The sequence below is a fragment of the Microtus oregoni genome, unplaced genomic scaffold, assembly GCF_018167655.1.
Source record: "Microtus oregoni isolate MIOR12 unplaced genomic scaffold, Mior012 000007F_ref0000211, whole genome shotgun sequence".
NCBI classification, from domain to species: domain Eukaryota; kingdom Metazoa; phylum Chordata; class Mammalia; order Rodentia; family Cricetidae; genus Microtus; species Microtus oregoni.
In genome coordinates this window covers 407,954-420,525 of record NW_024543066.1, presented here as the reverse complement: position 1 = coordinate 420,525, position 12,572 = coordinate 407,954, and the positions used below count along the sequence as shown (strand labels likewise).

At 38.8% G+C, this 12,572-nt stretch overlaps 1 protein-coding gene across 1 annotated transcript in view; it reads left to right on the top strand.

Moving 5' to 3' along the window:
* The window catches only part of Pcdh15 (protocadherin related 15), a 600,282-nt gene that overhangs the window by 495,916 nt on the left and 91,794 nt on the right, over window positions 1-12,572 (top strand). The window contains exons 24-25 of the mRNA XM_041655402.1: window positions 2,492-2,601; window positions 4,411-4,551. Coding sequence (XP_041511336.1) covers window positions 2,492-2,601; window positions 4,411-4,551 — 251 coding nt within the window. The remainder of the gene's footprint in view (window positions 1-2,491; window positions 2,602-4,410; window positions 4,552-12,572) is intronic.

Here is a 12,572-nt window from a genome sequence, read left to right as displayed (position 1 = left end):
AACCTTCAACTTCCTGCCATATGTAACACTCCCCAAGTAGCAGTTATTCTGTCCAGCATGGGATGTGGTAAAGAGTGACCACTGCCTGGTGTTAAATGTTCAGTTATGCCACTCAATCTCTTATCTGTTAATATGCTATTCTGGTTAGATGTTAAAAGCACATGACTCTCATGTAGAAGAAGACAAATGAGCAAGAGTGAAGAATGCCAGGAAGAAATAGTTGACAATCATGTTAGAACTCTCTGCCCTGCCCATGCCCTATGGATCTCTCCTTTTAATCCTATCCAGGTTCAGTTCTACATGTTCACCCACTAAGCAACAGAGTTGAAACAAGTAGTCTTTCTTTTCCTTTGTGAGATCAAATACTACAAATTTATAGTTAGGGATCAAATCCAACCTTAAAACTTTGTAAGTGTGCGGTTGTTCTTTAGTATGTTAGTGTCATTTAAAGGTCAGAGTATTTCTACTTCACTGACCCAATACTGCAACAATATCGAGATTAGTTGCTTATGGAATATATTATCTTGTTAATATCTTACTTTAGAAATCTACTTCGTCCATATGTCTTTTTCTAACATAACAGCATTAAAATTAATCAAGGAAATTGATAAAAATACTAAATAAAGAAGGTATGAGATAGAATTCACTGTTTCCATGAGTGAAATGCTCTTTGTAGGAAAGGCATGGGTACATCTATAACATAATTCAAATGTAGAGAGTCTGTGTACTGGCTGTTTTTGTGTGTCAACTTGAGACACTTAGAGTCATCAGAGAGGAAGGAGCCTCAGCTGAGGAAATGCCTCCATGAGACCCAGCTTTAAGGCATTTTCTCAACTAGTGATCACTGGGGGAGGGTGATGGTAATGGTGGGTGGTGCCATCCCTGGGCTAAGGATCCTGAGTTCTATTAGAAAGCCAACTGAGCAAGTCAGGGGTAGCAAGCCAGTCAGCAGCTCCCCTCCATGGCCTCTGCTACAACTGCTTTGCTCAGTCGGGTTTCTTACAGAACTGAAGGATCCTGACCTGCTTGAGTTCCTGTCCTGACTTTCTTCAGTGGTGAACAACACTGTGGAAGTATAAGCCAAATAAACCCTTTCCTCCCCAACTTGCTTTTGGTTTATGGTGTTTCATCACAGCATCAGAAATCTTAACTGAGACAGTATGGTTTGGTTGGAATTGGTATTATCAGAAAATTTTCTCTTAGATTTCCATTATTAAACTCTAGAAAAGACAATAATTTATTTTAATAGTTAAAATGAAACTCATGGGTAAGAATTCCATTGGCTTTTCCTGTAGTGTACCACATAGAAACTCAAAGCTAAGAGTCATGCCATAATGACCAAAGAAAGGTGATAGGTTTATTCACCATCCTTAGTGATGAGGCAGCTCTCCCCAGGCTTTCAGATGACTAGTGAAGGAACCCACACTGCACAAAGTACAGAGGTAAACAGAGAAATGGGTGGGAGTAAATTAAGCAAGTGAATTAAAGCTAAATAAGTATCTACTTTATACATTTTTATCAAAATGGCATAAGTGGCTCTTATCCTTTATCAAGGCCAGTTATGGAATGTTAGGTGATCACAGAGATAGGTGGTAGAGTATCTCTTGGATCCTTTTAGATTTGCATAGCAGTTAATCATGCACAAGAATTGAGCAACTGAGCAAAAATATTCATCAAGGATTGTATAGTGTGTGTGTGTGTGTGTGTATCATTGTCCTAGACTATACTTATAGTTCTATATCTTATATAGGATGCATCAAGAAAATAATGATGCAATGGTCAATAATCTGTATTGGAATACATAAGAATTTAGAGAGAAAATCAAGGGTTCTGTGAAAAGAACAAATACACAAAAACAATCGGCAAGTGGGGGAGATGACGATAGGATGTTCTTGTATGTTGAGGCCAGTGACACTTTAATATGTAGTTTCCATTGGCATTGTCAGACACAGCAAGTCTGGATGGTGTAGTGAGTTGTGAATCACAAGCTATATGGCACCACATGAGTATATGAAGTTAATGTCAGCATAGACTAATTACAGTAAACAATATCATAACCTGAGACTTTGAAAATACAGCAACAGACACAATGGTGGTGTCATAAAATGCTCAAGTTAAATAGAATATTTATAAATTTTTAAAAGTATTACTGTTCATCAGTGGATCTGGGGTAGATAATTCTATGTTTTCAGTTTCACTCTTAAAAGTAAATGTCACTTATATTTTTGGTTGTGAGTCTAGCCTTTAAAGACTGATCCGTCTTGCACCCCTTTAATCCCAGTACTTGAGAGGCAGCATCAGGAGAATCTCTGAGTTTGAGGCCAGCTTGGTCTACAGCATGAGTGCCAGGACAGCCAGAGAGCTACGCAGAGAAAACCTGTCTCATAAAAGGCAAATAATGATAACAATGATAATAATAAAAATATTGTGCTGAAATAGATATGAATGAATAAAGGAGGGAAATGATCATCTTTTTTTTTAAACCCTGCAGGCCTCCTCCTGTAAGTGAGCTTGCCACCAAAGGGACTGTAGTTGGTGTCATTTCTGCCGCCGCTATCAATCAGAGCATCGTGTACTCCATTGTGGCAGGAAATGAGGAAGGTAAGTAGGAAATCTTGCCTATGTTTTCTCCAAAAACCAATAAATGTAGAATCAGGTGAATTTTTGATTGAACTCTTATTTTCTCTATTCTTATGTATTTATGTCCATCTTTGATGTAATTTATGGCTTGATTAATAGTCTCGTTGCATTAGCTAAAGCCATTGTGTGCCCTGATTAATGCTTAAGCTTCAAGTATAGAAGATTTTACCCTCCCTTTTTGGTGGTATTTTGTGACATTTCTTCAAAATGAATGAACAGTTATTTCAACCACAAGAGATAATTATTTTCTAGACTCCTCTTTCCCTTCTGTGGACCACAAGCCTGACTTCATGGCATACTAATCCTGAGGAAGCTTATATAAGTATAAATACCAAAAGAGCCACATCAGTGCCAACAGACAGGTGTGTTATGTAATACAATGCCCCAAACAGCCAAATCAGTTAACAGGAATATTGAGTTTAGTCTCTCAGCCATGCTCAGAATGGTAGTCATTTGTTGTGTTCTGGGAACAACATCATCTCCCACTATGTCCCCACCATGGTCCCACTAGGAATGACATGTCCCACACATATTCCCACTCCTGTTCCCACCAGGAGCAATATCATCCTCCTCCACTGAAATGCATTTCAGCGCTCATCTGCTGTTTTCTCTTCTGAGGCCCCAAGCAGCCTGGGATGTGATGGGTAGCTGAGAGTGCTTAATACATATTTAATATAGTTGTTTACTTTGAGTATTTAATCAAAGAGTGAACATGGCTGTTCCTTGGCATCTGAAAGGGCAGTCTTGAGACTGCCTGAAGGGTTTAGGTCCCCACCTCTCACTAAAGTGGGCTGCCCCTTCAGGAAGCTCTCACTGACCTGCTATTAATTGGTCCTCTGTTTTCTCTCCACCACTGCATCTCCTCCCTGAGGCAATGAACCTCCTTTCCCCAGTGCTTCCAAATCTGGAAAGGCTGTAGCTTCTCAGCCTGTTCTGCTGCTCGCCCTGTCCTTGTCCTTGAAGGTAGCAATAAGCTCTCTCTCTCAACAGCTTCCACCACAGTGGCTGTTTCATGCAGCTTCTCCATGTACTCATCTTGCAAATGCTGCATGTCAGTTATGTGATAACAACTCTTCCAGCTCCTAGCAGTGTAGAGAAAAGCAAACAAGCATGTTCCCCATGAGCTCAGAATTAAACAATCCGGTTACAGTAAAGCACACATGTAGAGTATTTCAAAAGATGTTGATCACTACAGAGAAAGGGTAAAGGAAAAAACAGTGAAGAACTATAGACAGTGCTTCCTTCTTTACACTTAAATTACCTACATACTAACTTAAAAAAAAACCAAGCAAAATATTTTAAAATATTCATTAAAAATAAAGCATTTTATAAAAGTAACCTACAAGCTAAATTGCAAACATGATCTTCGGTGTTCATTGCTAAGCATCAAATCTGCAGGATTAGATGTGTGTGAAGAGTCAAAGTAGAAGACACCCAGTTAAGCAAAATGCAACGAGATTCTGTAAGAGAAAGGCCCTGCTAAAGCAGGATCATCTAACATCACGGTGACAGGAGGATTGCCAACTGAGCACTTGCACCCAGAAGACTCAAAATAACATGCAACCAAAGCTACAGTCTGAATGCACCATTCAGGGAACACACATTGAAAATCCCAACAGCAGGAATGTGTTTCTGAATACCGGAACCCTATCACTTTGAAGCTTAACAGTTCTTTCTGATGTTTCCACTGCTGTTGAAATCATAATGCCCTTTAAATAGATTTTTTTCTTTCCATGTCAAGAAACTAATGAGCTGTATCTTAAATTCCAGATAAGTTCGGAATCAACAACGTCACAGGGGTTATCTATGTGAATGCACCCCTGGATTACGAAACACGGACCAGTTATGTGCTTCGGGTGCAAGCAGACTCTCTGGAAGTGGTCCTCGCCAATCTCCGGGTTCCTTCAAAAAGTAAGCTACATTGATTAAGAGAATGAATATGTTTTGCTGCGGGGGGGGGGGGGGTGCTGGTTTAATAAGGAGTTACATATGCATAAAATAAAGCTATCTTTTGATTCTGTCTGAACCTCTTCACTTGCTGGTAGCAGATGGCATGGCAACTCTAGGGATAAATTAATAACATACATTCTACTTATAGATAATGTATAAAATACTGTTATGATAACTGCACTTGCATAAGTTGATCTTTAACTTCTCATCCCCCTTTGAAAGCCTGGGACCATGGCTAAGAATACTGCAATGGATGCATGACCACCAGACAGTGACTACATAAGAATAGAGGGAAAAGCACATTATAAACCATAACTAGTGGGCTGGCAAGATGACTCAGTGAGTGAAGTACTTGCCACCGAGCCTAGACATGAGATTGAGCCCAGAATCCTCATTGTAGAAGAAAAGAACCAACTCCTGAATGTTATAGTCTGACCGCCACATACAATGGAGGCATTCATACCCCCAATGTACACACAGAGAGACAGAGAGGGAGCAAACTATATAAAAGTATAGTATTTTGATAAGTCATTAACAGTCATGCCAAATTACATGTGGCATCCCATTTAATTTTCATGTATGTCTGTGTGATGATGAAATGACTCCCCTTAGTTTCAGGAATGTTACAAAGTGACAGTCAGTCCATCAAAGGCATGATGCCACTGAATCTGTGACGCTGAAACATTCCTTTGACCTGTCAGAGCAATGTCACCACCATGGAAAAGCAAGGACAAGTCAGTTTGTAGAAAGGACTGACCCCGGCGCTAGGAGATGTTACCAGTATCACAATATAAATCCATGTATGTAATATTTTTTCATGCAAATGAGCCTTTTATAACCAGTGTGTCCTGGTTAAGATCTGGTTACAATAAAAACACATTTCACCTAACTTCATACAATAGAGGCACCTGCAGAAAAAAAAAAGTGCAATGAAGTCTCTAAGACAGTGGTTCTCAACCTGTGTTTAGGGGGTCAAAAAACCCTTTCACAGGGGCGGCATATTGATTGTATATCCTGCATATCAGATATTTACATTATAATTCATAACAGTAGCACAATTACAGTTATGAAGTAGCAATACAAGTAGTTTTATGGCTGGGGGTCACCACAACATGAGGAACTGTATTAAAGGGTCGCAGCATTAAGAAGGTTGAGAACCAGTGAGCTGAAACAGCCACCTTTGCCTTTGACATCATCTTTCAATACCATATTACAGCACAGCATGCATCAGCATCCCTCGACGGGGAAGAGGAAAAGAGATGGAGGGGATGTGGTGCTCAGAGAGAAAGCCAGGTGCTGAAAAGGGGCTCAGGGTGGGGAAAAAAGTGGGAGATGTGATATACAGCCACATCAGCTCAGCCACCAACTGTCACTAGAGGAGACTGTTATCTATCAGAAACATTACTTAACCCACAGGTGTGGGTGGCTGTACAGTTGTTTGTAAAGATACATCAGCGTTATTTGAAAATCCAGGTCATGGGGCTGGAGAGATGGCTCACAGGTTAATATCACTGCCTGTTCTTCTAGAGGTCCTAAGTTTAATTTCCGGCAACCACATGGTGGCTCACAAACATCTGTAATGAGATCTGGTGCCCTCTTCTGGCACACAAACATGCATGCAGGCAGAACACTGAATATATAATAAATAAATAAATAAATCTTAAAAAAAATAAAAATCCAGGTCACATAATACATTTTTAATTAAATGAATTAAACTGTCCTCGGAGACAGTACTTCACTGGCTTGTGTGAATTATTTTAAAATGGCAAACCACTTGCTCCAGGTTTTAAAGATTTGTAGTTTTTAAAAAATTTTATGTGTACTGGGGTTTCCCTGCATGTATGCATGTGACAACACATGCTTGGAGGCCCAAGAAGGTGTCAAATTCTCTGGAACAGGAGCTATGAGTGGTTGTGAGCCTCGGGGTGGGAACAGGGAACTGGAACCGGATCCTCGACAAGAGCAGCAAGTACTCTGAATCACTGAGCCATCTCTCCTGTCCCTTCATTCAGGTTTTAAAGTCCTGAAGCTGGGGCCAATAAGGTGGATTTTCAGGAAAGGGCAATTTCTGTCCCTCCCCGGTTCCCATGGTTGAGGAAGTGATTCCTTTAAATTGTCCTCTGACTCCCACTTACCTGTGATGAACCCACATGCGCACGCGTGCACACACACACACACACACACACACAATGAATTAAATGGATGTAATTTTAAAACCCTGTAAATGCAAGCACTTACACTTTTAGAGAAAGGTAGAAAATTCCATAGACTGTGATCTTCTCTGGCTAATCAAACAGATAAAATGTTATAAAAGAGAAGCATTACATACCTTGTTGGCTAAAAAAAGATAATATGATCTAAAGGAAAGCTATTATGTAACTTGTAAACATAGCACATGGGAAAAGCTAATTGAATTGTAACTATCACTTTTCTTTGAAACACATAGCTTTAAAAGGAATATTTAACTGCAGGCTCAGGGTGTAGGATCTTGTATTTCAAAATGACTATCTATAATTTTCAGAATAGAAAGATAGTAAGCTCTATATATAAGCATAATACAAGTAATTCCCTTCACTATAGTGTAAATGTAAAATGGAAGGCAGTGAAAGTTTATCCAGTGCCCAGGTACATGCTTGGCTGTGCTCTGGTGGGTATGTAGTGATCAGACCAGCTAAGAAATGCTCATGAATTACCTCACAGAAATGCATGAAGCCTAAAAGGCACATGTGCATTTGACCACTGCCTGCTTATTTGAATATTGCTATTAACATTTCATGGCCAACCTTTGCCTTCTCTTCGAAGTGAAGACACATGCATTTCCAACATCGTCCCATTTATTAATAACTGTTAATGGCCTGTAATCAATCCCTAGTCCATTAACTATGCAAATAAGTAGACCATTATGTAAATTGAGGTTAATTAATTAATTGTCTGAAGGTTTTACTTTGCTACAAAATTAGCTACCCTAAGGATTTTAACTCTATTGTACAATATATTAATAAAAATAAGAATCTAATTCACTGAGATTGTACTTTATTGTGACTTCCTTATCAAGTGATTGTTCATAAAATAATTTTCAAAGTGAATTTTATAACTGTTCTACAAATGGATTTAACATGTGAATGAGAATTAAAACAGGCGATTATAGAGTTGATTTCAGAGATTCAGTATTAGAGTTTAAGACAGGATGGACCAGTGGTTTTTAGTGTTAGGATTAAAGTTGGGCATATTTACTGGGAACTGGAGAGATGACTTAGCGGTTAAGAGAACTGCCTGCTCTTCCAACGGTCCTGAGTTCAATTCCCAGCAATCACATGGTGACTCACAACCATCTGTAATGAGATCTGGTGTCTTCTTGAGGAAGAGACCTGGTTAGTCGTCCTCATCAAATTAGACTATGAAACCCAATATGGACAAGCTCAACAGAACCACCATATATGGATTGCTCAGCCTTGCTAGGGCATAAATTTCATTTTTTTCATATTTCAATATCTAATTCTTACCTGACCATCACAGAGAAATATTAACATCTCTTCTACAATTCCAGCAACCTACCATCATGTTTTTCTAAATCTCATCAGAAACATCCTATCCATCTCCATGTTATCTCTTAAAGATAATGCCAACACAAAGAGAATGGAGAGGTAGATAGATGATAGATGATAGATGATAGACAGATTGATCAATCGAGAGAGAGAAAGAGATTACTTTAAACAGAACTTCTAACAGGCAACTTCTGGTAACATCCCTAAATGGGGGCAAGGGGAGAGGAAGTTTGTCTTTAAATAAAATTTAAAGCATTAATTTATACATTAAAGTAAATATTTTAATTCATTTTAAAAACACACTTCCTAAAAACAATTATATTCTCCTTTTTATTAATATGTATTAATTACATAATATGAGACTCAATAAAAACCCATGTTCAGTGAAAACCTATGCTGAGGTTAAGTTTTTTAGCTCCTCCATTTGAGAAAGGCTGTGAGTGGATTGTTCCACTATTTTCCCAATGTCCATGTACTTTACTGCAGATAACAAAGTCCCGTTCTTGCTTGGGGGTGAGTCATGTTGAATTGCATGTGTCCGCAACAGTATTTCCTATGCATCCACTGGCGGACAGCGGACATCTAGATAGATTTCATAGCTTAACTCTTGTGATCATGGCTGTGTTTGGGGTCTTCTCTCTGGCTGCTGGATTTATTTCCTGTACTTTTTACCTAGAAGTACAATGGATGAGGGGTTTTTATGGCTCATCTAATTTTAATTTGATGAAGACATTTCGTACTGTTCTTCAAAATGATTGTGCAACTTTAGTATCAATGTACGCGAATTTGTATTCTTTTTTTAAAAAACGTGTTTTTCAACAAGAGGGTTTGTTTTCTGTATCCCTGCAGGCATTTATTATGTTTAGCTTTTGTTAATTAGTTAACTGCTGGCTAGTCTCAGGTGGCATCTGTTGTTTGGGTTTCATTTCCCTGATAGATGAGGTATTGATAATTATCCATATATTTCACTTGTCATTTACATTTTTCCTTTGAGAAATACCTGTCGATGCCATTTAATCACTTTTTGGGTTGTTCTTATTGTTAAGATTTTTTTAACTTTCTAATATAATATATTCAGATAATATATTATCAGATATGTTGGAAAATATATTCTCCTAATCTGTAGTACACTCTTCGCCCCGGTGATGTTTCCTGTGCTCTGCCGAGTCTCTTTATCTTGAAGGAATTGCCTCTGAAGTTTTGCTTTTGTTCCTTGTGCATTTTGAATCATGTCTCAATCAATGCAAAGTATTTCCCCATAATTTTCTTCGCATTGTTTTATAATTTCGGGTTTTTAAACTGCAGTATTTTTAAGCATTTATCAACCAGAAAAAAATATTTTAAATCAAAGATTAGAAAAGATATTGAAACAATACATATTTTTTGTAGGGAGTTATGAGATGGGGTAATTAGGATACACTATACCCATATATGAAATTGTTAAAGGAGATATTTAATTGAAAATAAAATGTAAATCTTTAAAATATGGTTTTTAAAAAGCTATGATCCGTGACTCCATTCTAAGTCCTTCTTTAGTATGACTATAGCGTGAGAATGGTTGTAATGAACAAAGCCCAATTCATGTACAAGTTTTTGTGAGAATTACTAATATTACTAATGTTGAGTGGGGCACAGAATAGAGTTAGGGTATTTCTAGCAGGCATGATGCCCTGTTGGTTCTTATCCCAATAAAAGCAAAATTGGTGTATAACAATAACCTTAAAAACAGAATGTATAAATATGTCCATTGGGAATTTTCTCAATGCAGGAGTGAATCTGAAAAGTAAAGGCCAAATTGTGAAAGGTTGGAGGGCCAGGCTAACAGCATCAAATAAGTATCACAGTACTCATCCACCCAAGGACGGGTCTGAGCACCACTCCCCTCCACATCCCCACATTGGCGCTCTAGCCTTGGCTATACGGAAGATGAGCCACACCAGCGCTGTCATCAGGGGAATGTGCCAGGTTTCTGTTGTTCCTTAGCACTTACTATGGGAACAACCCATCTGAGGGATTACCTTTCTTGGTGTAAAGTCAGACTGGCTCCTATGGTGTCTCCTGTTCCGTTCTCTAGACCTCCCTTACACCTTCAGTACATTCTGACAGCATCGGCACATCCTTGCTCAATCATCCTCACATTCAACACTATTTTTGATCAAATAACTTTGAACTTAAGAGCGTTGGTATTTCTAATAGACTGTCTGTCTTGAACACCGGCACCTCTTTAGTTTCTGCGCATGTGCTGTGTCTCTCCACACCAACCCAACTGCTCCTGAGTTCACAGAGTAAACTATCCTGTGTCTCTAAGCAGCGCTACAGAGCTGGTAACCACAAGACCCTGCACAGCAGAGTATGACCGTATTCCTGCCACAGCGATACCCACATGCTTCATTTTTATGTAGTGTAGAAGAAGCAACTTGAAACTTTACGACTGAGGTGGATTTATGTAATTCCATAACTAAAGTGGCAAGTTTTGCTTTATTGTAAAATTATAATTATCTTTAAACGTCGGAGAGAAAACCAAATTTTTTCGCAAGCGCGCCATCATATTTTTGATTCCGTTAACTAGGCCTTCAATCAGGAACAAATGACAGAGCAATTAAGATAAGCATAAACTGGCGATAAAACAGACTCAAATGCTATTGATTTCATTTTATGGTTTCGCTTTAGGGTACGAGCTTGTAATACATTTCATTTTCTCGGCTTTTTCCAGTTTCAGACAGAAGGTCTGTGACAGATAATGCTAATGACTATTTGTTATTGACTGACTTACAAAAACATGCTTCACGCAGCTCAAGCAACAAAACTGAAGCAAGCTACATAGTAGAGTCTTCACCATAAAAATGCTAGGTACGGTCAATGCTTTACGTTCATGTGGCTGCGTTTCTGGAAATCCTACAAATAATTCATTTATTTCAAATATGGAGACCGGTTTAAAATAATGCCTTGTCATGTGTAGCACTTTTTATCTCAAACGGTTTGGGCATCTTCTTAACCAGGAGTGGTGGTTAAAAATCTAAGCACCAGCGTTCAGCAGGCAGAAGCAGGAGGGTAATGAGCTTAAGGATAATGAGATAACCTGAGCTATATAGGTAGTTAAAGGATAGCCCAAACTGCTTGAAAAGATCATGTTTAAAAAATTATTGATATTTTGCTCAGTGGTAGATGCCTAGCATACATAAACCCACGGATCTGATTCCTAGGATCAATAAATAACTAATAAAACATGGGATAAAACTGGACTCTCTGAACATGGCGAACAATGAGGGCTGATGAGACGCAAAGGACAATGGCACGGGGTTTTGATCCTGCTTAATGTCCTGGCTTTGTGGGAGCATAGCCAATTTGGATGTTCACCTTCCTAGATATGGACGGAGGGGGGAGGACCTAGGACTTATCACAGGGCAGAAAACCCTGAAGGCTCTTTGGACTGGAGAGGGAGAGGGAAAGGAGTGGGGGGAGGGGGAGAAGGGTGGGAGGAGGGGGAGGGAAATGGGAGGCTGGGAGGAGGTGGAAACTTGTTTTTTTTTTCTCCTTTTCTCAATTAAAAGAGAGAGAGAGAGAGAGAGAGAGAGAGAGAGAGAGAGAGAGAGATTAGGAATAGTTTGGTTCCCAGCACCCGCTTTTGATGGCTCACACCAGCTGTCTATAACTTCAGCTCCAAGGGATTCAGTGGTGTTTCTGACCTCCAAAGGTACCTACACTCTGCATAAAATAGTCTCCTTGCTTATTTTTGAGAACTGACCACAAGTGAAAAGACAAAAGATGTAATTTTCTTCCTTCTCAAATTTCCTCTAATGATTGCAATTGACAATTGTATGTGTTGTTACTCTGAGCCTTGTTCATACACTAAAATATTTTTCCCCTGAACTATGTTACCAGTGCCATCATCTGAGCTTCTGCTAAGCTTTTTAGTCCAAATTTAAATTAAGAATAAAGTCAAGATCTTTTATTGAATTAAAAAGTTTTTAAAGCTTATATTCCATTTCAGAAAATAGAAAGCACAAATGCTCTATTAATAATAAGAGTCCTAAACAATACAATGGGTCCCTGTGCTTCTGCAATCAGAAAGGCACTTGCTCCATGGAGAGGAAGTAACTCAATTTAACGCACACAAAACTATTCATGCAGCTGAAGTTCATTAAATAATGCATAGAACTAAAACATTTCTGAAAATGGAAAATTGAAGCAACTGTCTAGGCAATATAAAATACAGGATAAATCATCATTATTTTCTTCTAGACGACATGAACCCCTTACTGTTTATGAGTAAGAGTCAGCTGTATTTAGTCTACAGATATTTAATTTTGATCAGGGTTTGGATGTAACTCAGAGGAAGAGTGCTTGCCTAGCCTGCACAAAGACCATCTATAGTCCCTAGTATCAGAGAAAGGAAACTTGGGTCTGAAGCATAAAACCAGGGTTATGGAGAGGAAA